General features: G+C 40.9%; 1 protein-coding gene across 1 annotated transcript in view; it reads left to right on the top strand.

Annotated features, from left to right (window-relative positions):
* Positions 1-25379, top strand: part of NKAIN2 (sodium/potassium transporting ATPase interacting 2) — a 1110439-nt gene that overhangs the window by 457084 nt on the left and 627976 nt on the right. Inside the window, exon 2 of the mRNA XM_088443070.1 lies at positions 16203-16340. Within this exon, the coding sequence (XP_088299196.1) occupies positions 16203-16340 (138 nt within the window). The remainder of the gene's footprint in view (positions 1-16202; positions 16341-25379) is intronic.

Here is a 25379-nt window from a genome sequence, read left to right as displayed (position 1 = left end):
AGGGTTGGATCTGGGATGCAGGGGCTCGGGTTCCCGGAGGTCAGAATCTTGATGGCATCATCCCGACAGGGTTAGGATACCGACACCTGTCGGTCAGTATCCTAACCCTACTTCTCTCCCTACCCCAAACAATCCCTGCCCACTGCCTTAACCTGTCATGGCTGCTGACACTTGAGACTCCTGGAAGGAGGCAGGCCTACTAGGCACAATAAACTGGGGTGCTCTTAAGAATGACCTTTCCATGAAACTCAGTAGCACAGGATAAAAGTAAAATTTAATTTATTCACAAAAGAATTATAATCAGCAAGGTCTCATATAAAGTCTCAAACAACACAGAGATTCATATATGCAATAATAAGTATATGAGAATCCCCAAATATATATGCAGTCTTTAACATATAAGAACTAACGTGGAAGGGAACCCTGAGTCCAGAATGAGACTAATACCTCAGGATGACATTGAGGACCTTTGCCAGGGTAGAACTCTGTAGTAATGGAAATCCAGAGCAGAGCGGGCCCTGCAGAATAATATAGTTCCGGGACAGGGTTGAGCCCTGTGGTGCAGTGAGATATGAAGCAAACTTGAGCCTTGTGGGGTAGTGAAGTCGGAGCAGGGTTATGCCCTGTAAGGTGATGTGATTCCAGGACAGGGTTGAGCCCTGCGGCATGGCTAGAGTTTGGAGCGGGGTTGAGCCCTGTGATGCAGAGAGGATTGTAGCGGGATTGAGCCCCGTGATGCGGAGAAGATTGTAGCGGGGTTGAGCCCCGTGATGAGGAGAAGATTGCAGCGGGGTTGAGCCCCGGGATGCGGAGAAGATTGTAGCGGGGTTGAGCCCCATGATGCAGAGAAGTTTGTAGCGGGGTTGAGCCCCGTGATGTGGCTAGGGTTCGGAGCGGGTTGAGCCCCATGATGCCGAGATGACACTGTAACAGTGCAGTTGACAACTGTAACAAGGATGAGATCAATATACACAGGAATGGAAAGACAACAGGCAAAATAAATATCGCAGCAAAATGGTGAAACTGCAGTAATGGAGCAATAAGCAATACTTAGGCAATAGGAATGCTGGGCCCTGTAGTGCAGCGGGTGACTGACATCAGAAATTCATCTGGAATATAACAAAGTACACAGCAATCCACAGGCACAGTGGGGATCTGGCAGGAGTCCAAGAAAAGACCTGAAAGCAATGTTGCACAGACACTGAGACACAGTTAGTAACAAGCTTTATACTAGAGGTCTGTGATCCATAGGAAGTTTCAGAACATGTGACCCAAATGGAATCAGGTTTGAAATAATGAGCAATCTAGAAATCCCACAACCTGACGACACCTGGGAAACAGATGATCCCTTGAATGAGAAGCATGCCAGCAAGCAGGATAGCTCCTCCAATGACCACAATGGAACTTTGGCAAAAGTAGTTTATCTTTATGTACTGAAATAGTCGCAGTCCTGACAAAACCTAACCCTCCCTGACAGTGCATAACCCTAACCTCCCCCCTAGTGCCTAAACCTATCACTCCCCACTTAGTGCCTTACCCTATCCACTAACCCTCCCCCTAACTCCACTACTTAACATCGGGATGCTGGTGGTTGGGATGCTGATGCCAGCATTCTAAGCGCCAGTATCTCATCAGTCAGGATTATATCTACATCCCGAACATGATATAGTAAGCTTATGAAGCACTTTTTACCTATTTTTGTCAGCTGACATATTTATTGAAACAAAACTGCTGAAAATTGCATATTGCCATCACAAGTTATACATATAAAAAATATACAACGCTAGAAAAAAAACACCAAAAAATTAGTTGAATGTTACAGATGAGAGTGCTTAAACTGCAGGCAATATCAACTTCCAACCTGCATATGTGAATGGATCCCTCTCTCCGAAAGATTTGCAAAATGTAGACCATAGGCTACAATGGCTAACACCATCTGAAGATGGCAAGGACCAAGCTTGGTAAATTTGCCATTTTAGCAGCCCCCATAGAAGCTATAGGGGTTGTTTTTAATGAAATTAGAGGACCACAGTAGATATCTCTGATATTTGCTGTACTTCCCTGTACATACATTCAGAGGATCTTCACTACATTATTTGCAATTATCTGTCAGACTGTTTAATTCGGGATGGGTATACACCAGTGGTGGCTTCTTATTTTTCAGTCAGGGGGCTGCCCAAGTTACAGTTTACATTAGCACTGGTGAAATGGAGCCTGGAGGACTAGGGGATTACTGAATGTTTGGATTTACTGTGGAGCTGCACTAAAGAATTGCTTGTTAAATTATATCATCTACAAATCATCTGTGCTTTATTCTTTGTTAAGTGACTTTGAATCAGTTTTTATTTTTTTTACAAAGAATTAAAGACAGATGATTTGTAGATGATAGAATTTTTCAAGCACTTCTTTGGTGCACTGTATACCTTTCAGCTGAATTAGAGTAACTGAAAGTTTACACATGCGCACCTGCAGTAAAACAGCTTCTAAGGCTAAGCAGGTTATGACCAGGAAATGAGCACAGAATAGCTCCCTGCTGGAAGCTGTTGCTGCTAATTGCACTATGGACTGGCATTCCCGAGGCAGGGGGGAGTTTCCTCCACTAAAGGTGCATAAATATTAGACAATATTTTGAACGATTTGCCCAATTTCAACACATCAGAACAACAAATCGTGTAAAATATGTCCAAATTGTGAGTGTCCACTCACAATCACAATACCAATGCGTGTACCCACGGGTCATACAATGCATCTTCAGATCTTGCCTACAGCAGGCAAGATCTGCCAATCTCATACAAGATACGGTGGCATATCGTTCAGTGTTTATGCATGAACGATATGTTGTTTGGATCCGTATATGATGCTGTGAATGCAAAGTAAAAAAAAAACCTGCGTGGCTTTTCCCCCAAAGCACAACCATCCCCGGACTTTTGTGACCCAGTACTGGTTGTGCTAAATAAAGGTGACAAATGATGCAGGGGTCCCCTGTATTAAGCACAACCAGCACCAAGCTATTCAGAACCAGCCCTGGTTGCCAAAATACAGGGGACAAATGATGTAAGGGTCCCTTGTATTTAGTGAAACCAGCACTGGGCTCTGATCCAGTCCTGGTTCTGGAAATACAGGGGACAAAAAGCATAGGGGCCCCTGTATTTGCCATAACCAGCAACCAATCTCTTTCTAGTGGGGGCTATAGTGCACACAGGGAGGTTTCTGAATACCCAGAAACCCCCCCTGACAGACAAGATGAGTGAACGCCATATTATTAAGCTCCACCCCCCCAGCGGCAAAATGCCGCGATTTGCGGGTCAATCAGGAAAAGGCAGAGCCAATTTGAAGCAATTCCATTAGAATTGCATAATTTGGCCCCACCCCCTCCCAATTGACCTGCGAATCATGGCATTTGCCACTAGGGAGAGGAGCCTAATGACAGTGCCAGGTCCCATCCCCATCTCTACAACCCACAGCTGCTGCCAGGTAAGTGTGTAATGTATGTGTGTGTGTAATTTGTTTGACATATGTTTGTGTGTGCATACCTATATGCATGTGTATATATAATATATATATATATATATATATATATATGTTTATGTGTGCATACTGTATATATATACATATATATATATATATATATATGTATATATTCTAAATAGTCCTGCACTCTCAGTCTCTTAACAACATTGTTGGGGTGCTTCCAAAGACATAGCAGTCCCAAAGATAAAGGTAGATTTCCTGGAAGGAAGGATGCACTCGCCGTTTTGACAACATATCAAATTTTATTCATCATAAGGCATTATAGAAGAAATACGTGATCGTGGTCGACGTTATGGTACACATCTGGACCTTTTTCAAGACCTCAGTGTAACAGTCACATATATACTGTATTTAAACAACTGGAATGTAATTATATACCTATTAGCTATTAGCTAAATTTGATTGCATATGTGAGTTTTCTAGTCACGCTGATGCAGTCGCAGGTTGCTAGGTTACAGCTTGCGTGTCATTCCGACACGCGGAAGTTGAATAGCTGATGAGCGCTTCCTGTCTGGCGGCTTTTTTAGCCGGGATGAAGCGGTGAATTACACACACGGTGGGAAAAGTGTATACCCACAGCAGGGTTCAGCTAGTGGCGGCAGGCTTTAATTGTGATATGGAGCTCTAGGTAAGTGCCCGTGCATCTAGCCTGGTGATTTTATTCATGCATTATTTGGCTACATATAGGATTACAATCATACTATATCCACAGGTGTATGTGTCTTCCTGTGATCCGGTCAAGTCAGACCATGCTCCTATTCTTCAATTCTGAAATTGCTTAATGTTGAAATTGTATCTAATCTTCTTATGTCCACGCTGGAATTGAATTGAGGTACTATAATATATATAAAAAATATATACATTTGTTTATATGACCGCATCATGTGATTTTATGCATGCGGGGAGCACAAGTTTTTGATATTGCACCGGATTTATTTTCACTGTGGTGTGGTGTTATAATTAGCCATGAGTTATGACATTCCAGTTGTTTAAATACAGTATATATGTGACTCTGTTAAACTGAGGTCTTGAAAAAGGTCCAGATGTGTACCGAAACGTCGACCACGATCACGTATTTCTTCTATGATGTCTTATGATGAATAAAATTTGATACGTTGTCAAAACGGCGAGTGCATCCTTCCTTCCAGGAAATCTACCTTTTTATATATGTATATATACATATATATATATATATATATAAAATAATTAGTGCGCTTATTCAGAGTTTGGAACAATACCAATGTCCAGGGAATGAGTCCCACAAGTGATTGCACAAACAGTGTCTTGTAACCAATTCCTCACATATGAAAGTGGGATTGTGAAGCAGAGATCCTGTATATGAAATGGATCGGCGTCTTCCCAATATAAGAACCCCCGAATCCAGCCGGAAACAACACTAGAAAGAAAACATAGAAAGGGGGCGCCACATCGTGCTTAAAAGTATAACAATATTTTATTGCAATCTTTAAAAATGACAATGCTCGTACCAGAACAAGCGGTCAGAGCCACCGCGGATCAATCAGGAAAAGGCTACCTCCTGATAAAGTCTTATGACGAAACATGTAGTGGCGTGGCTTGGCGTTTTGGATTTTGCAGAGGAACCAGTTCCCAGAGAAGTCCTTGGAGACGTCCAGGTTACAGACCGGGTGACTGCCTCTGCTTATTATTGTGCTGTTTATGCTAGCGGTTGCTCTGTCCGCTTGTTCTGCTACGAGCATTGTCATTTTTAAAGATTGCAATAAAATATTGTTATACTTTTAAGCACGATGTGGCGCCCCCTTTCTATGTTTTCTTTCTAATATATATATATATATATATATATATATATATATATATATATATATATATGTAAAACAGAGATAGGGGGCACCACATAGTGCTTTCAAAGTATAACAGTTTTTGTTGCAATCTTCCCAATAACCAGTTAAGCGTACCAGAGAGGGCGGTCTTACACCACCGCAAGTTTATACAGCATATAACAAAGGAACAAGGCAATCACCAGCTGCTTCCGACCATGATCCCCAACGCCAAGCTACGCGTTGGGGATCTTCGTCAGGAGTCGAAGATATATATAGATATTTTACCTCTGGGGGGGTAATGTCACAGCCAGAAGAAACCTTTCACCGGGTCTCCCAGCAAAAGCATTACCTGACTGCTAGTCAGCCCTGGTCAGATATCCCTGGGGAGTTGGGGACACCCCTAATAAAGGGGTCTCCCTCTCCAGAGCACCGCAGGCCTAGGTTGGTAGCCCGGAGCTATTTCTGGCACCCCTGGCCAGTGGGTACCAGGTTGATTATGTAGCATGGTGCATTTAAAGTAGTTACAAATATTGTCTTTTGCTGTGGAGCTACAGGTCCAAGCAAGCCTCCCCCACATGCTGGTACTTGGAGCACCACAAGTACCAGCATGCAGGGCATTACAGGCCCACTGGTACCTGTAGTTCCACAACAAAAGCAATATTAAAAGACCACAGAACACACATACCATAGAAAGTAAAACTTTATTAAAACATACATGCACACATACTTCTCACATACTCACCTATGTATCCCTGAAGCCCATTACGTCCACTTGTCCAGTAGAATACCCATAGGGTACCTGTAAAAAAATCCATATGCATTTTTCACCATTGGGTGGTACATAGGGGTCCTTACAAACTTTTGCTATGGGGCATCCAACAAATACCTAGTTACGCCCCTGAGTTTCTGTACCATTTATTTGTATATTCTGTATATATTGTGATAAGAGCACTGGAGAAGTTAGTGATGGCATGTATGTGTCCTAGATTCCTGTAATATGTATTTTAACCCCCAGGAAAAGTCTGTTTTACAAATAGATCTGAGTGTCGGCTTTTGGTAAAAGCCAGAGATTGGGTCCTGGGGGTGTGGATGTGAGAGAGAAAGGAGGGCTCCATCCAGTGGGCCATTTCAGGTGTTAGGCCTTCCAGCCTGAGAGCAGGCTAATTAGGGATTCCACCTGGAAGTGGCTCAATATAGCTGTGTAAGAGTTTAGATGCAGTGTCTCACACACCCTGGGGAGGACAGACACAGAGGTTTGTTCAGAGACACTGTGACCTTTTGAAAGTGCTGTGTTTGTGGTGAGGTAGTAGGCCTTTCCACTTATAGAGAAGAAATTACCGTCTAGTCAGTGCCAAGCCAGGCTAGGATTTTTTTTATGTTTGGTGTATTTGTCTATTGGTGTTGCACAATAAAAACTGGTGCCGACCAGCTTGCACGAACACCCACGACTATAGTGCTGTTTTCTGGCTGCTGTGTGTAGGAGGTGTCCACCTACCCCAGGAGAGGATCATATCACTATATATATATATATATATATATATATATATTTAGAGTAATTTATCTGGGTGTCAAGAACTTTAACTTTATACCAGTTATAAATTAGACTAGATTTGCTTCTGTTAGACTATGTAGTGATACTGTAAGTTCCCATCCTATAAATCAGTTTAGCTTATGTAGTTTGGACTACATAGTGATACTACTTATAAGACCCCATCCCATAGCTCAGTTTAGTTGAAGTAGTTTAGACTAGGTAGTTCTAAGTTAGACAAGGTTAGCTTCAGTTAGGCAGTTTAGACTAGGTAGTATAAGTTGTAGGTAGTTTAGATTCCATTAGGCAGTTTAGTCAGGACTTTGTGTTTGTGGGCACAGTGCACACTTATTTATTGCAATTATCATCTTGCACTGTTATGTTTATCTCCTCATCAATAACCTTCTATAGGATCAGATGACCTGGCCAGCAAAGCAGCCAGGTCCATCTCCCCTTGCAGTGAGCTCTGGTAAACACCATTGCTGTCTTAGATTCCATCCCTATAGGAGGTAGTGCCAATACTGGCATTAATCTGCTCAACCTTATGTATTATCTGTTGCTAATAAACATCATTGAATATATCATTTGGTTGTGACAGTTTATACAGCATTCCTGAAAATCCAGGGTTGTCAAAGTAGCTTCCAAAAACAGATGTTTTTTTTTTATAATTATGCGCTTAATAATCTTATCAGCTATAACCCAAGAATTCCATCAAAAATCGGTAGGAGATCCACTTCTTACTTACTATGGTTCCTATGGAGAATGCAATCCTTAATGCAGGCATCACCATATAGAACATATAGGGCCTTATTTATAAATAGGTGCAAAGCCAGTCAAAGCATGTAACTTTACAGCCAGGTAAACCATGTTGCTACGTAAGGGATACAAATGTATTTGTTTTCTTTTCTTTTGCATAAAGGGAAAACACAGTATGCATGTATAATGTAGTAGACAAATACATAGCAGCTTTATTTGTACACTGGGATTCAGTTCAGCAATGATGCACTCCCCTCCCATCTCTAAATCAATCTGCATATTTTACATTTGCCACCTTTTGCCAAGATACATTGTTGCACATTCTAGCTGAATTTGCTGGAAATGAATTCCATAGAGTGTAATGGCATGATGCTTTTTATTTTTGTCTATGCCACATGTGCATTGCTAGGAATAGTTCTTGAAATACTACTATTTATTAATAAAAAATGACATACAAGGAAAAGCACATTTTATTTTTTGCAATTACATTTTGATATTAGTGTCCTAGTGCACTGGCTATAACAATCTTTGGAATTAAAGTACTGAGATGCCTAAATGCCTATACAGTATGTTCTGGGAGGGTTTTGCTGAAAGATGTATAGCAAATGAGAAAAGCAACTACAAAAAAATAAATGTCTAGCCAGCATATATTGTAATAAAATGTGCCATTGTTTTAGAAAATGTTATTTCTGGGTATAGGTCACTCTACATAGACCAATATGGTTACTTTATATGGTTGTCAATTAACAGTAATTGATTTTTTTTGTGTAGAATATATTTTTGGATTAGAAAGATACACAATATTTTTTCCTCCACATTACTAAATTGTATCATTGTGTATTTTATCATATTCGGCAACACAATAGTCAACCTCAGGGCTTCCATGTCTACAGCACTATGCGCAATTATCAGTGTGATATATAATTAACATTTCTCTGAGTTATGATATCCTGGAGAGTACTCTTCATATTTTTTATACAGTATTTTAGTTAATTATTGTTATTTGACTGTAATTGGAACATATACGTGATTTCACACTGTGAGAAAAGGACTCCCTCTAAGGTATTATTATCTTCATGCTTTCAGTAGCGTACACTGTTCCTGTCTTCATCACAGTCCTCTGTGCAGTCAAACAATTAAAAGCATTGTAATGAGTAATGTAATATTGCGTAATTGTTTTTTGTTACCGTGCAAGTTGACAAAATGTATTTAATTTGAACTGAATGAAAATAACAAGAATAATACATCTATTTTATCTCTCTGGGACACATAAACTGCCCAGTGTCAAGCTTCCAACCCTCTTTTACATCAGACAATAACATCTGTACACAGAGGCGTAGCAACCGTGGGTGCAGGGGGTTCAGTTGCTATGAGACCTGCAGTTCCTCCAGGGCCCTCCTCCCCCTGCGCCCAACTCACCTCAGGGGGTCTGACATACTGTGAGAGATGGGGCCACAGCACTTCCCGCACAATGCAGCATTGGACATAAGGGAACTGGCTGGTCACAGTTGTGCCTTCCTGCTTCTGACTACTTCAACTGTGTAACTATGGGGCCGGGCTACATGGAGGCAGAGCTAAACAGGGTGCTGTTAGCTGGCTAGGCACAACAGTGGTTACTTCAACTGTGTAACTATGGGGCCGGGCTACATGGAGGCAGAGCTAAACAGGGTGCTGTTAGCTGGCTAGGCACAACAGTGGTTACTTCAACTGTGTTACTATGGGGGTGGGGCTATATGGGGTGCTGGTGGTTTTCTGGGCACAACAATAGGTGTGTGGGAGTCATTGCTGTGTATTGTTCAGACCGTGAGTGCCACTGATCCTTCCTGCAAATTGCTACTTAGTCACAGTCAAATTTCAGCCTGTGACTAGGAATCAGTTTGCTGCAGGGATCATCAGCACTGCAGCTCCTATCAGACTGACTAGCAGTAACTCCCCCGTCCCCAACACTCCTCTGATACAACTCTCCTAGTCTACTCACTGATGTTCCTCCCAGCTTCACAGAGGAGAGATGGAGAGCCGGGCTCTGGAGATGAAATGGAGGTGAGATGGGCTGGGGTGGCATAGCTAGACCTATGGGGCCCCCACCTCTCTAGCTACACTACTGTCTACTGTGCATGTTAAATGAAAATCACTCTATCTGCTGTGCTCATTGAATAATGTAGTATATCTTTCAACATTTCAAAAAGCAAAATCAGAAAAGAAATAATCCCTTCCCATGAGCAGTCCAAATTACATCCATTTGGTTGTGGTGTGGGCCCATGGAAATTATTTCTCTTTAAATTATCATTTTCTCCAGATGCAAAATTAATTTATTGATAGACCTCATGGTCCATGTCTTGCTCTCTTTCCCACTCAGTCCACCCAGTGCTGATCAAACTGTGGTTGGCAAACACATATTGATAGTTGTACTCAATGCTGTAGGTTTCCAGGTCTTATTGTGTGACCAGCCCAGCCTAGCATAGACTGTTCTTGGTTCCTACTTTTGCCAGGAGACTACATGTTCTTTAGCTTTAACCACATGTTTGTTTTAATTGGCCCAGGATATAAAGTGTGGTGCTGAATACATATTGCAAGATGGGAAGTTCTTAAAGTTATTTAATTGTTCTTTTTTAAATTAGTAAAAATATGTGCTAAAGATGTTTCATTATAGGCACATCAGGAGATGCAGCTTGCATTTCATTTGGACACACCCTTATTGTACATAACTGACTTTTGGATGCTTATGATCTACTTCATCTATGGGCATGGGAGGCTGCAAATGCAGGTTACATTCAGATTAATAATTAGCTCTGCTTTACTGGGTATCTGCAGTAAACCAAACTACATTTTTGCAACCAGGCATTGAACAATACCCACCCAACACACAATAGGAATGTGTACTCCAAGGGGAGTAGACGTGCCCCCAAAAGTGGCCATGCTCCCCAGTATCTCGGACCGACCAATGGTTTAGTGACCTTGCAACTACTTTACTGTATGTAGCAAATGCAGAGTGCACACATATGTACAGCAGTCTGGTCTACTAATAGCCACAGTCACAAAGAACATCTACAGAAGTTTTCTTCTACAGTCCAGGTAAATGAGTATTTTGAAGGCTGTTAACTCCTTCTACAAAGCTATAACTATGGTACAGTACATTTGTTGATGTTTTCATATTTTACATCATTACACTGCATTAACCGCAATTGACTAAATTCTTCAGTGGGTGATATTTCATTGCCAAATATAACAGAAATGTAATTACTTTAACTTAATGTTTTGTCAGGCATTCCGAGAAATGTTTAGTGTTTTTGTTTTGTTCAAATTGTATTTATTTATTGTACACCGTTTCCTACATTGTACAGTTTTCTGCAATGTGCAACTATTCCCTTATGATTCATTAAATAAACAAAGTTAAATTAGCTCCTATTGTGTAACAATTTGCCTTAAAATTCCCATGATTCACTATGATTGATTTTACAATGTACATGTATCTTTTGAAAAGGCATATATTAGTAGTAAATCTGCAGTCATAATCAGTTAAAATATATGAAGAACATACTGTAGAATATTTCTTTTGCTAGATCTACCATATTTTCTAGAACCCCCTGAGAGTATTTCTTTTAGAGCTTGTTAGCGACTGTACTTCCATTGTGGGTGTTTGTCTGAAGTTTTCATTTCAGAACTTAAGCCAGGTTGACCTGAAATGAGAGTTCATTCTCAGTAACAGTTACACTGTATAATTTGCTTATTGTGGAGTAAATGTCTAATATAAGGTAGGTTCATTGCTGCATATATTTTGTTTTCAAATACTACCATAATATAATTGTATTGGAGAAAAAATAGTAATTAAAGATTTTTCTTAAATATTATTAGATACTGATATTATTTAAGATACTGAAATAGGCTGCAAAGCAGTTCACTGTGCATGCCTGTAATTATATATTATATTTTACAAAGGTTGCATGGTGACATTGTAACAGAGTAGTTAGTCTTTGGGAAAAATATTCTATATTATATGAAGAAAAATGTACACACTTCACTACTGTACTGGATACTTTGGATATTCATTAAGTATGCTTATTCATTGGTGCAATAAGTTTGGTATGTCCCTTGTAAACCTATTGTCATGACAAGGCGTTAGTATTCCCTTTCATTACAAAAGATCAAACTGTTAGTATTATTAATATTAAAAATATATAGAAAAGAGATTGCATGAAAGCACTCTATGGTGGGTGAATTACTGATACTGGATATCTAGAGAGAGTTGGACTAGCGTTCGATGCTTGTATTTATATTATTGATGTCTGTATAATATAACTGAAGACTTCTGAGTATGATATGTTACATTGAGGTGTTATGGTCTGGTCAGCAAAAACTTGAGGCTGGAATTTGTTTGAAAAAGAAAGTCTCAGGAAAATCTACTGGAAATTCTGGTTGGCAATAACTGTTGGCTGGGAATTCAACATATGTTGTATGTCCATAAGAGAAATGGCATATAATGGGAACAGTGATATACCCGTTTTGAACTTTGATTTTATTCTAAGTCCATATATCTGTATATTGCAACTGTGATGCATACTGTAACTGGAGTTACAATAAATTAGTAAACCGTCACATTAGCCTCAGTTCTTACCCGTTCACTCCCTCTCACTCCCCCTCACTTACATGCATGTACTGGGGGGTTCGCAGAGAAGTGACTGACCAGCAGATGTCCACTATTGGTAAGTAAGGTTTACTTACCTATTTACACTGCAATATAGTGTCTCTGTCACTCTGATACTGCGTTCCTCTTCTCTGAGGTTATGTGAGCTGAGAGGAGAAGGATTAACACGACAAAAGTGAAAAAGATTAACACATGTTTAGTGAACACCCAGCTGCAAGTTTATTCCCATGAAGTCAACTATTATCTGGATAGACATAACCAGTACTATATGCCATTTCACTGGCCTCAGCACACCTCGAGAAGCAGGTTGATGTACCCCTGTTTTGAGAACACAGCCCATCGCCACCCTGTCACTGCCCCCAAAGGGCACTGTGACCACTGATGGACACTCACACTGCAGCTTTGGTGCATTACCAGTTTAAAAACATATTCGCCAACTGTGTAAATATCACCCTAGCGTCCTCTTTGGAATTAACTCCAATGGTTGTAAATGACATAATGCTAGGCCAACTTATCAAAGTAAGTGCTCCAAGTACTGAATGGGCGGACCACCATCTCTGAACATACTGGGGGAGACATATCAAGCCTTGGAGAGAATTCTGTCATTTATCTAGCACAGTTTTTGAAATGACAGCATCTGATTGGTTGCTTTGTGCAGCTACTCTACGTTGGGGTAGATGTACTAAGCCTTGTTAGCACAGGATGACAAAACAAGAACATCTCACTTTCTGCACTCCTAAAGTCCTTAGATATGTTGGCTCCTCTGTCCGCTGATTTTTTTTTTTTCAACTGCACTACAGCTAATCTGTGTACTTTTCAATCAGTGAGTTTTGATGAAATGATTCTGTTTCATTTGGGATCAAAATTGGGCCTGATTAAGAGGTGGAAGTAGTTTGATGCCACAGACAGTTGGCCGATACTTTAGTCTGCATCAGAGTCGCACTGTGCATGTGTCCCAATGGTTACTGCAGGGAGAAGCAGAATGATTGTGGACACAAGAGCTGTGGATCTCAATGGGCATTCCTGGGAGGTAACAAGAGGATGGCTAGCCAGATGCGGAAGTGTCGCTTACATCGACTGCGTCTAAAGAAGCAGTAGCACTAATACTGGAACCCATTTTCAAATGGAGAAACTGCGCCTGCAATAGGACTGGTGCTAGTTTTGATGTTGGATTCGATGGTGCATCTAAAGACCTCCGCAATTGATTAGCGCCGCTGCAAGTGGGCATCTTAGTAAACTCAAATTCGGCCACAGCATTAGCATAAAGATGCAGACATGGCTGCAGCAAAAGATGCAGCCACATCTGCGCCCATCTCAGAATCATCCCCATAAGTTCCTGGGACAGCACCGTTGCTGCCCCAGTGCACCAGCATTTGGCTTGCAGGGTTTACTTTGGGCACACACCCCGCAGGCTGTAGAGCCATCTAGAATGTTCGTAGGAATGCTCCCGATGCTCTACTTCTTGGTGCCAGCAGTCCCGCCCCTTAGTGTAACATCATGATGTTATGTGTTTGGGGGTGGGTATAGCACAGAGCCCTTCTCTGGCACCGATCACGCTGCCCCTAAGCACAACATTACCCCCCTTTATCACATAGTGTACTGTATACTTATTGAGTGCCTCAATGAATTCCATAAAACTGTAATAGATGTTATATTATATTGCACTTGACAATCCAATTATTGCTAGAGAAGATGGAAAATGTGCAAACATCTACAGGCAACAAACCTGCTTGTCATCATGGCAGTTAATTAGATGTACTAAACACTTTGTTTTAAAAAAACAAAGTTGGCACTTATGAATAATAATATTCCAAGAGTTATGTACATATATAAATTGTATATAGTACAAAGTAAAAAAGGGATGTAGTCATATTCAGAAAATCAAAATATCGACACCGAAATGACAAAATAACAACATGGTTAAAATGTCGACAATCATAAGGTTGACAGTTAAAGAGTAGACACAGTCAAAATGTCGACAATGAATAAAAAATGTTGACAGTCAAGATGTTGACAGGTACAAAATGTAGACAGTCAAAATGTAGACACAGTTAAAATGTCGACCTTCATAAGGTCGACAACCAAAATGTTGACAGGGTCAAATTGTCCACAGTCAAAATGTTGACAGTCATAATAAAATAACACAGCTAAAAACCAGCAGCTGCTAAAAACAAGTCTCAGACAGGCTCAGACCCTGCTTAAAGCAGCTCAGATGTCTGTGAGAGCCACCAGGGTAGGAGCAGAGAAATAGCTATTTTTTTTTTTTAATGCGTGCCTCCCCCTCCAAATCCATAACCAGCCCTGGACCTCATAGCCTGTGCTAGTACTGAAAAATTGTGTGTGGGCGGGGAACTGGTGTGGGATTCCTATTTTCCAATAACCAGCTCCAGGCTGAACCAGTTTTCAGCCCAGTGCCTGATGCTGTTTATTTGGCGAGTTTTCATAGTAACTCCTCTGATGTAATAGGCTGTGATTAAAAAGCTACCAATGTTAATATCCTACGGCTTTCAGTATGTTTGCACATGCTAAACACAGGGGTTTTTCTGACAGAAAGCATTGTACAGTATGCATTGCGAGATTGAAGTCCAGCGAGTTTCACCTCATTAATTAGTCTATTAACTAAGCAGTGTTAGGAAACAGAGTGAAAAGTGATAATAAAGTGATAAGGTGCCAGCCAATCAGCTCCCAACTGTCATCTCACAGGCTGTGTTTGAAAAATGACAGTTGGGAGCTGATTGGCTGGCACCTTATCACTTTCTTATCACTTTTCACTCTGTCTCCTAACACTGCTTAGTAAATAGACCCCTAAGCCTTTATAAGTCTTGTTTGTGCATATTTAAGTTTGAGAGCTTTGGGGTGGAGATAGGTGAAGGACAGAGGAAAAGAATGTAGAGAAGTTCAGTTGCTCAGGAGCATTCAAACAACAAGAATTAAATCTGTTGTGTAGATTAATTTTTTTGGGGATGTAACATTTTAATTTTATTAAACATTAAAGTGGTCAAAGCTCAATTATATATAGAACACACTGTATTTTAAAAATGAACTTAAAAATTGTGGTTGACTTAAAAATGTAACAGATCTCTAAAATGCATTACAGTACATCTGCCCAATTACTTGCAAAAAAATTTATTTTATCAAAGGACAATTTTGATAATAAGACAGCACTTTACATGAAAAAAGGTTGTACAACTATATTTGAAAATATATTTAAAATAAAATTATTAACATTAGAACCTAATGAAAGTGTTATTTGTAGTGTAAAGGCTTGTGGGAAGGTCTCGCTAGCCTTTGATTGTGTTAAAATAGGCCACTTTTGTTAACCAATAGGACTTATATGTCAGATTTCACTAATCTCGCTGATCTGAGGACAGTCTATTATTTGGCGAGTTATTGTGACGAGTTTATGGAGAATTTACAACTCGTTGCTTTGAAATTCAGTGAGTTGTATGTTTAAGATGAGAAACATCTGGAGGTGGGTTGTGTTGCAGTGAGAATGGTTGATGCAAGATTTGGGTAAATTAACATGTACTCCAATTCTATTACATAAGTTGAATCCAATATTGCCGGGATCTCACAGGAATCTCGTACATTTTTCAAACTTGCATTCTGTTACATTGAGCCCCCTATTTTACTGATTTGAGAAGATTGTGGTGTCAAGTACATGAGTATGTGAAACATAGTGTTAGCAGCCAATTTGTTAGAAGCAAAATCAGAATTGTGTTTTATAAGGATTAGATTATGTTTTTGTGGTTATGGATATGTTAATATTACCTTGGTCAGGCAGCACACTTGAAAGTGACAACTTCTTTATTTTTGAATACATCACAAATTGTAAACAGTATATAAAGAACAATAAACTGCATATTAAGGAAAATGTTATGACTGTAGTTTGACGTTTTGATTTTTAATTAACCTTTAATATTAATATGTATCTTTTATATTGTAGGCCTGTATACTGGAAAGACAAATATTTGACTTCCTTGGCTACCAGTGGGCACCTATCTTGGCAAATTTTCTACATATCATTATTGTCATACTTGGATTATTTGGAACCATCCAGTGTAGAACACGTTATATAACAGGAGTAAGTATATCTAACATTGTACTATAAAACTGTACCTTTTCATTTTAAGGTGAACTATTACAGCATATCCATGATTCTGTGCTATCATTTATTAATTTGTACTGTATTAACACTTCCCGCAGTTCTGTACAGTGACAGTGAGTAGATAAATCAAACATACAGTATATTAACCACAATACAGAAAATATGGCAAGGGGACTGCTAGCCAGATTGTAGAATTTAACCATTTGCCTATTATCAGTTTTAAAATATCAGTGATTAAAAATTGCACTAGAACTTGCAGCCTAAACAACAATAGATTGCTGGTAATTTGCATCTAAACTAAACAATTGTATGATTCCACCAGGGTTATTGCAGGGGATGTTATCAGGAACTCCAAGGGGTAAATTTACTAAGAATCGAGTTTGGTCGAGTTTTTTTTTTTTTCAAACACTCTTTACTTCGACGAAACTCAGGTGAGTTTTTTTTCCGTTTTTCAACTCGCAAATTTACTAAGGAGTGAGTTTAGCTGAAAGTGAGTTTTCCGAAGGTGAAGTAGATCGAGATTTCTTCCCCTAGTTGCGAGTTTAGATTAGATTGCAGTGTTTTCTCTCTGCCAAACTCACCAGAATGATCAGCCTGCACTGATTGGCTAGCGGCCCGTGAGAAATTACAGATAATTTTGGTCATCTGTCATTTCGCAAGGTGTAAGTATATGTAACAGCATATATTTACATCTGTTTGGCTTGGTTCTGGTAAATCGTTTTATTGTTTTGCCAAAACCCTGGATGCTACGGAGAGCAGCAGGTCATTCCACACAGATATCTACATTGGAGAAGAGGACCGACCGGCTGGTACAGGTAAGTATGTGTGATTGATGTATGTGTGTAATAAACTTGTACTATCTAAGGTGTGTGCGTTATGTCTTTATTTAACTATTTATTTTACAGTGGAGGTACGGGTGCCAGCCACCTGCTGGCACTTGTAGTTCCACAAGTGCCAAAGGGCAGTCATGCTGACACCTATAGTTCCACTGTAAAATACAATAGTTTACTTATATTTTACACTTTATTACCCCAATACCCACAGCCCAGGGGTGCGGGGACGAGCCCCGGGCTTCAGACCAAGCCTGGGGTTTTGAGAGAGGGGGGACCCTTCTTGTGGGGTCCCCACCTCCCCTGAGATCCCCGGCTTGGCCTGACCAGTTTGGGGTGAGAATGCTTTGGCCCTGGAGACCCGGTAATAGGGTCTCCTGGCTGTGGCATTACACCCCGGTCGGTTTGGGTCTGGTGCTGGTTTAAATATAGGGGACCACTACGCATTGTATCCCCCCTATATTTAAAACCAGGACTGGCCATGCAGCCTGGTGCTGGTTCCTAAATTATGGTGGAACCCTACTCATTTTGTTCTCCACAATTTTTGGTACCAGGACTGGCTGACAAGTCTGGGGCTGGTTATTGCTTTTGGGAGGTGACCCTACGTCATTTTAAAAAAAAACACATTAGATTAGGTATACAGGCAGAAACATACACAAATCACACTGATCTGTGTATGTTTCTGGCAAACTCGCAGCTCAAGACGTGGTATATTTAAAACTTCAATTTATCAGTGAGTTTGCTACAAACTCATGCGAGATTGTAAATTTGAATCTTAGTAAATTCCCGAGTTGCATCTTTTTCATGAAAACTACTTCCTAGTTTGGCCGATGGTGAGTTTTTTCGAGGTTGCTATCTCACACAAGTTTTAACAGTGAAAAGAGAAAACTCTCTTCCAAACTCACTCAAGTTTGTCTTTGGTAAATTTGCAAGTTGAAAAACATTCCTAAACTCACGTGAGATTGCAAACTCACCCAAACTGTATTCTTAGTAAATTTACCCCCAAGAATCAAAACACAAATTTTGAAAATGTAGGTGTGAGACGTCAGTTCTCCTTACCAAGCCCTTACTGCTTACTGTCATCACTATATCTACCAAAGAAAACTGTAAAAAAAATTGCAATCTATTGCTTTTATTTTTTGGTGAATATAATATACAGTATATTTATTACTGTATAATAAATGGTTTAATTAGGTTGTTGCAGAACAATATGTATAATTACAGATGTGGAAGGTTACAGTGACATTATTTGCTTCCTCATTCACAAAATGTCAGTTTACAACTTAGGTTAATATGACAACCTTCGTTTTTAATGTGTTTAATTTAAAGTGTTATAAATTGCAAAATTAAAAAAGGAAGAATCTCTTAATGTAAAATCATACTCCTAGAAATCACATTATTACAATTGCTCTTTTAAATGTGCTCGTGTAAATTAGCCCCCTAATTGCTAGTAGAGGGCACCACTTTGTCCTTATTCAGTAAACAGGTCGTTGTTTTCCTTTGATGGGTTTAATCATGTAATTGAATAAAGAAATACTGTACTAATAGCATTTTTATTACAAATATTTTTGAAACTTCAAGTTACTTGTTTCTATGCATTGACTGCTTTTACAATGAATTGAACTATGGTACATTCATGCTCTATCATTTTTATGGCTGAGTGCACAAAGACCCATCAAAGGCAAAACAAAAATGTCAGGTCCGTAGAAGATAACATGGGCACGGTCACATGCTGTAAATACTAAGTAATGATTATGTAAGGGCAGAGTATACATGTCCACTATTTATTTATTGGGGTACACATGACCAATGTATTTATTTTAGGGATGTGCAGGCTCGGATAGGTTCGCCCGCCAAGTTCAGATTTTTCCTGCCAAAAATCAGATAACAGAAAGAGGCAAAATGTCATCTTTCATGGACAAACATCATCTTTCATGGGCTTTCATCTAGGAATGATGATGTTTGTCCATGAAAGATGACGTTTTGCCTCTTTCTGAGACCCGATTTTTGGCTGGAAAAATTCAAGCTTGGCGGGAAAATTCAAACCTATCCGAGCCTGTACATCCCTAATTTATATAAACAAAAAAATTGTCTATAGATACACTAGAATACCTACAGTGTTTTATCCCATCTTCCTCTACATCCATAAGTATGTGCTTCAAACCAGCCTCTTTGGCATATTCAGTGTAAAATGACTATTGAAGATCATTTGGATTTTTTAGTACAAGCTGGCCCATGATAGAGTTTAGGTTGAAGCAATGTAAAAGATTGCACAGCTGTTTGTTAGCTGGAGGCAGTGGCTTTGTGTTCTGGTTATATTTAGTATAAAGCTTTTTTATAGGTCTCTACGGAAATCTTTTTACATCTGGCATTTTGCAGGAACACCTTGTTCTAAAAGAGCACAAGGCAGTTTTTCTTAAATTCTCCTTGGTGTGTCATATTAGTCCTCTCTGCACTTAATTCCTATGGTAAGAATGTCTGATAATTTCTCTGCAAGCAGGGTCTACTCTGTGTGCATTCCATGTTTCCTGCTTCTTACATTGAAAACTCTCTGTAAGCAGCTGTTACTCTAAAAAGGGATTACTTCCTTAATAAATGTCATGCTGCAGGCTCCTGTATGACCGACATTTGTATTTGAAGGTCTAGAGTACACTTCAAAAAGAACGAAATATAGAAGAAGAAAAAAATCCCTTCTACTGTAAAGTTTGTAAAGTACTGTATGTGAAAACAGAGCCATATTGTACTTTTATAGAGGACTTACTTTTTACATAAAACGCTGAGTGTACAACCTATGTATATTGGATAATGGCAAATAATGTGAGTGGTTTATTTCCAACATTCCTTTCCTCTGGAAAATATTCTTATTGTACTAAGTAAGTGTAATTTTTCCCCAGCCTGCAATTCATTCTCCACCCCACCTCTCCCTAGTAATTGCCCACTCTCCCTCATAAACACCTTGCAGTTCAACCTCAGCATGAAATTCATTTTCCACCTTTCCACTACCACAAACAAATGTCCTCCCAAATACTCCTTCTTCCAACTGGCAGAACCGATGGAGTTGGTAGGTGTCAGACGTTTGCGAAGGAGTTCAGTCCACATGGCAGATAACAACCACAGGGGCATATATATTATGGGTGCAGGGTGTGCGGTGCACACGGGCCCCTAGGTCCAGGTTGGCCCACACTGCACCCATATTTAGTTATACTTACCTTTCTGCAGATTCCAGTGTTCTGCTCTGCACCGCCGGCTTGGCGCTGCAGAGCAGCAAAAAAATCACAGGTGAAAATAGCTGCGCCCATTTTCCATGTGACTCCCGTATGCGCAGAAAAGATGTCCCCAAGAAAAAGGCGTGGGTGCCATGTTCCTGGAGACCCACGCATGCACATTATATTCTTACAAGCAGAGGGGTAATTTGACAGCCAAGGGACACATTTGGAGTGGTCTCTCGCCCAAAGTATTAAACCCCCTAACTAGTCAGCCAAGGCTGGGAATTCCTGGGAAAGTGGGGACACACCAAAAAAGGGAGCCCCCCTCTCCAGGTAACCCCAGGCCAGAGCTAAAGCCCAGGGCTATCCCCCACACTACTTTGTTTATAGTCTTGCCCGCAAAGTCACATCTGGTGTAAGGTGATACCCCTCCCCCAGGACCATGAGGTAGGTTTGTCTCTTCTAGACACGCCCACCTCTCCTCTCTCTGCACGGATTCCTGTGGCTGTGGCTTCCTTCCTACTGCACAGCACTCTGAAATTACAGAGTGTGAGGCTGGCTGGAGGCTGCTTTATACTGTAGTGTGCAGCATGGATTGCTTCATGTCTCCTTGCACTTGCAGCAAATATCTCTTTCTAGTCACCTGCCATGAGAATGGCTGCAGGTAACAAAGGACAATAAAAAAAAAAGTTAATAAGTGCAACACCCCAAACTCCCCCCCAAAAAAATCCCCTACACATATCCATTTTCTCTACATACCTTGTCTTGTAACCCTCTCCCTGCCAGCATCCTATTCCATGTACAGTATAGGTTTTGTTCCTGCTAAAAAATAGATTTTATATATACTAGTATATACAGTCAGGTCCATAATTATTGGGACATTGACAGAATTTTCATATTTTGTCCTCTATTCACCACCACAATGGCTTTGAAATGAAACAAACAAGATGTGATTTAACTGCAGACTTTCAGATTTAATTTGAGGGTAATTACATCCAAATCAGGTGAACGGTGTAGGAATTACAATGGTTTCTATATGTGCCTCCCACTTTTTAAGGGGCCAAAAGTAATGGGACAAACTAAACAATCCTAAATCTAACTTTCACTTTTTAATATTTTGTTGCAAATCCTTTGCAGGCAATTACAGCCTGAAGTCTGGAATGCATAGATATCACCAGACACTGGGTTTCATCCCTGGTGATGCTCTGCCAGGCCTCTACTGCAAATGTCTTCAGTTCCTGCTTGCTCTTGGGGAATTTTCCCTTCAGTTTTGTCTTCATCAAGTGAAATGCATGCTCAATCAGATTCAGGTCAGGGGATTGACTTGGCCATTGCATAACATTCCACTTTTTAGCCTTACAAAACTCTTCGGTTGCTTTTGCAGTATGCTTCGGGTCATTGTCCATCTGCACTGTGAAGTACTGTCCAATGATTTCTGAAGCATTTGACTGAATATGAGCAAATAATATTGCCCAAAACACTTCAGAATTCATTCTGCTGCTTTTGTCAGCAGTCACATCATCAATAAATACAAGGGAACCAGTTCCATTGGCAGCCATACATGCCCACGCCATGACACTACCACCACCATGCTTCACTGATGAGGTGGTATGTTTTGGATCATGAGCAGTTCCTTTCCTTCTCTTCTCTTCCCATCACTCTGGTACAAGTTGATCTTTGTCTCATCTGTCAATAGGATGTTGTTCCAGAACTGTAATGGCTTTTTTAGATGTTGTTTGGCAAACTCTAATCTGGTGTTCCTGTTTTTGTGGCTCACCAATGGTTTGCATCTTGTGGTGAACCCTCTATATTCACTCTTGTGAAGTGTTAACTTGAGTGTTGACTTTGACACATATACATCTATCTCCTGGAGAGTGTTCTTGATTTGGCCAACTGTTGTGAAGGGGTTTTTCTTCACCAGGGAAATAATTCTTTTGTCATCCACCACAGTTGTTTTCCGTGGTCTTCCAGGTCTTTTGGTGTTGCTGAGCTCTACGGTGCGTTCTTTCATTTTAAGAATGTTCCAAATAGTTGATGTGGTGACACCTAATGTGTTTGCTATCTCTCTGATGGGTTTGTTTTGATTTTTCAGCCTAATGATGGCATGCTTCACTGATAGTGACAGCTCTTTGGATCTCATATTGAGAGTTGACAGCAACTGATTCCAAATGCAAATGTCACACCTAGAATCAACTCCAGACCTTTTACCTGCTTAACTGATAATGAAATAATGAGGGAATAGCCCACACCTGTCCATGAAATAGCTTTTGAGTTGATAGTCCCATTACTTTTGGACCCTTAAAAAGTGGGAGGCACATATTGAAACTGTTGTAATTCCTACACCGTTCACCCGATTTGGATGTAATTACCCTCAAATTAAATCTGAAAGTCTGCAGTTAAAGCACATCTTGTTTGTTTCATTTCAAAACCATTGTGGTGGTGAATAGAGGCCAAAATCTGAAAATTCTGTCAATGTCCCAATATTTATGGACCTGACTGTATATATGTATAGGGAATATACACTATATATGTATGTATACTATGTATGTGTATTAGGGGTGAGCGGGTTCGGATTTCTGAAATCCGAACCCCCCCAAGCCCCCCCCGATCCGAGGCCCGATCCGAGTCAGGCTCGACTTTTCCCGCCTGACTCAGATCTGAAATCGAGGCAAAACGTCATCATCCCGCCTTCCGGGTCTCGCAGGTTTTGGATCCTGTATAAGGTACCCGTGTCGGTGCCATTATCTCACTCGGCTGTGGACAGTGAAGAGGGAGGGTGGGAGTTAGGGCTGGCTGGGCTGTGTAGTGTAGTGTAGTGTAGTGCAGTGTAGAGCTGTGCTGTGCTGCGCTGTGCTGCTGTTGTCCATAGGGGCTGTGTCCACTCCAAAGTCCTGTGCAGTGTCCCAGTCCTAAAGGGGTGCTGTAGTGTTGTCCAGGGGGTGCTCTGTCCTTCAGGGGTGCTCCCCCCAAGTGCAAAAAAAATATTTATTTTTTCTGTGTTTGTGAATTGTGTGCACTGTGGCTGCACGTGCATCAACAAAGGAACAGTTCCAAGCGTGCGCCTGTGTCCCATAAGTAAAAGGCCGGCTGGCTTGTCCATTAAAGGGTGCTGTAACCCCCAAAGGGCAATCCAAACAAAATAAAAAAAATATTTTTTTGTGTTTGTGAATTGTGTGTGCAGTAGCCGCACGTGCATCAACAAAGTAGTGCCAAGCGTGCGCCTGTGTCCCATAAATAAAGGGCTGGCTGGATTGACCGCTAAAGGGTGCTGTAACCCCCAAAGGGCACTCCAAACAAAATTTAAAAAAAATTCTGTGTTTGTGAATTGTGTGCACTGTGGCTGCACGTGCATCAACAAAGCAGCGCCAAGCGTGCGCCTGTTTCCCATAAGTAAAAGGCCAGCTGGCTTGTCCGTTAAAGGGTGCTGTAACCCCCAAAGGGCACTCCAAACAAAACAAAAAAATATTTTCTGTGTTTGTGAATTGTGTGGGCTGTAGCTGCACATGCATCAATAAAGGAGCAGCGCCAAGCGTGCACCTGTGTCCCATAAGTAAAGGGCCGGCTGGCTCATTTCTTAAAGGGTGGTGTAACCCACAAAGTGCACTAGTCTCCAACAAAAATAAAAAATTATTTTCTGTGTTTGTGTGCGCCTTAGCCGCACGTATATATCATTATAACATAAAGGACCAAACTTTCTCCGATAAAAATAATATAGGGAAAGATCAAGAACCACTTACTCCTAGTGCTGAAGCTGCTGCCACTAGTCATGACATAGACGATAACATGCCGTCAACGTCATCTGCCAAGGCCGATGCCCAATGTCATAGAAGAGGGCACATACAATCCCAAATGACAAAGTTCAGGAAAATGACCTTGAAAAAAACATTTAAATCATCTGAAGAGAAATGTAAACTTGCCAATATGCCATTTACGACACGGAGTGGCAAGGAATGGCTAAGGTCTTTCCCTATGTTCATGACTAGTGGTTCAGCTTCACATGACGATGGAAGCCCTCCTCCCACTAAAAAAATCAAAAGAGTTAAGCTGGCAAAAGCACAGCGAAGAACTGTGCGTTCTAAGAAGATATCACAAAACCCCAAGGAGAGTCCAAGTGTGGTGGTGGTTGCGATGCCTGACCTTCCCAGCACTTGATGGGAAGAGGTGGCTCTTTCCACCATTTGCACACCCCATGCAAGTGCTGAAAGGAGCACCCACAGTCCACTTGCTGATATGCAAATTGAAGATGTCACTGTTGAAGTACAACAGGATGAGGATACTGGTGTAGCTGGCGCTGAGGAGGAAGTTGGCGAGGAGGATTCTGATGGTGATGTGGTTTGTTTAAATCAGGCTCCGGGGGAGACAGTTGTTGTCCGTGGGATGAAAAAGCTCATCACGGTCATGCCTGGGCAGAAGACCAAACATTCCACCTCTTTGGTCTGGCAATATTTCTATCCAAATCCGGACAACAACTGTCTTGCCATATGTACCATATGTAAAGGTGAAATAAGTAGGGGTAGGGATGTTAACCACCTAGGAACATCCTCCCTTATACGGCACCTGCAGCGCGTTCATAAAAAGTTACTGTCAAGTTCAGAAACTTTGGCTAAGACCGTAAGCAGTCCAGGGACACCTAAATCCCGTTGTCCTGTTGTATCCAAGCGCCTGCAAACCACACTGTCAACTCCCTCCTCATCAATTTCCTCCTTAGTCAGGATCAGAAGTAGTCCTGCAGGCCATGTCACTGGCATGACTGACTCTCCTATCCGGGATTCCCCCAGAGGATCCTGCATTGCTATGCCTCCTGCTGCCGCTGCTGCTGTTGCTGCTGCTGGGAGTCGTACATCATCCCAGAGAGGAAGTAGGAACACCACTACTTTTACTAAACAATTGACCCTCCAACAGTCCTTAGCGAGGAGGATGAAGTATGACAGCAGCCATCCTGAAGCAAAACGTATAACTGAGGCCTTGACTGCTATGTT

Source organism: Taudactylus pleione, unplaced genomic scaffold (genome assembly GCF_031769625.1).
Source record: "Taudactylus pleione unplaced genomic scaffold, aTauple2 ptg000326l, whole genome shotgun sequence".
NCBI classification, from domain to species: domain Eukaryota; kingdom Metazoa; phylum Chordata; class Amphibia; order Anura; family Myobatrachidae; genus Taudactylus; species Taudactylus pleione.
This window is presented reverse-complemented; position numbering and strand designations above follow the sequence as displayed.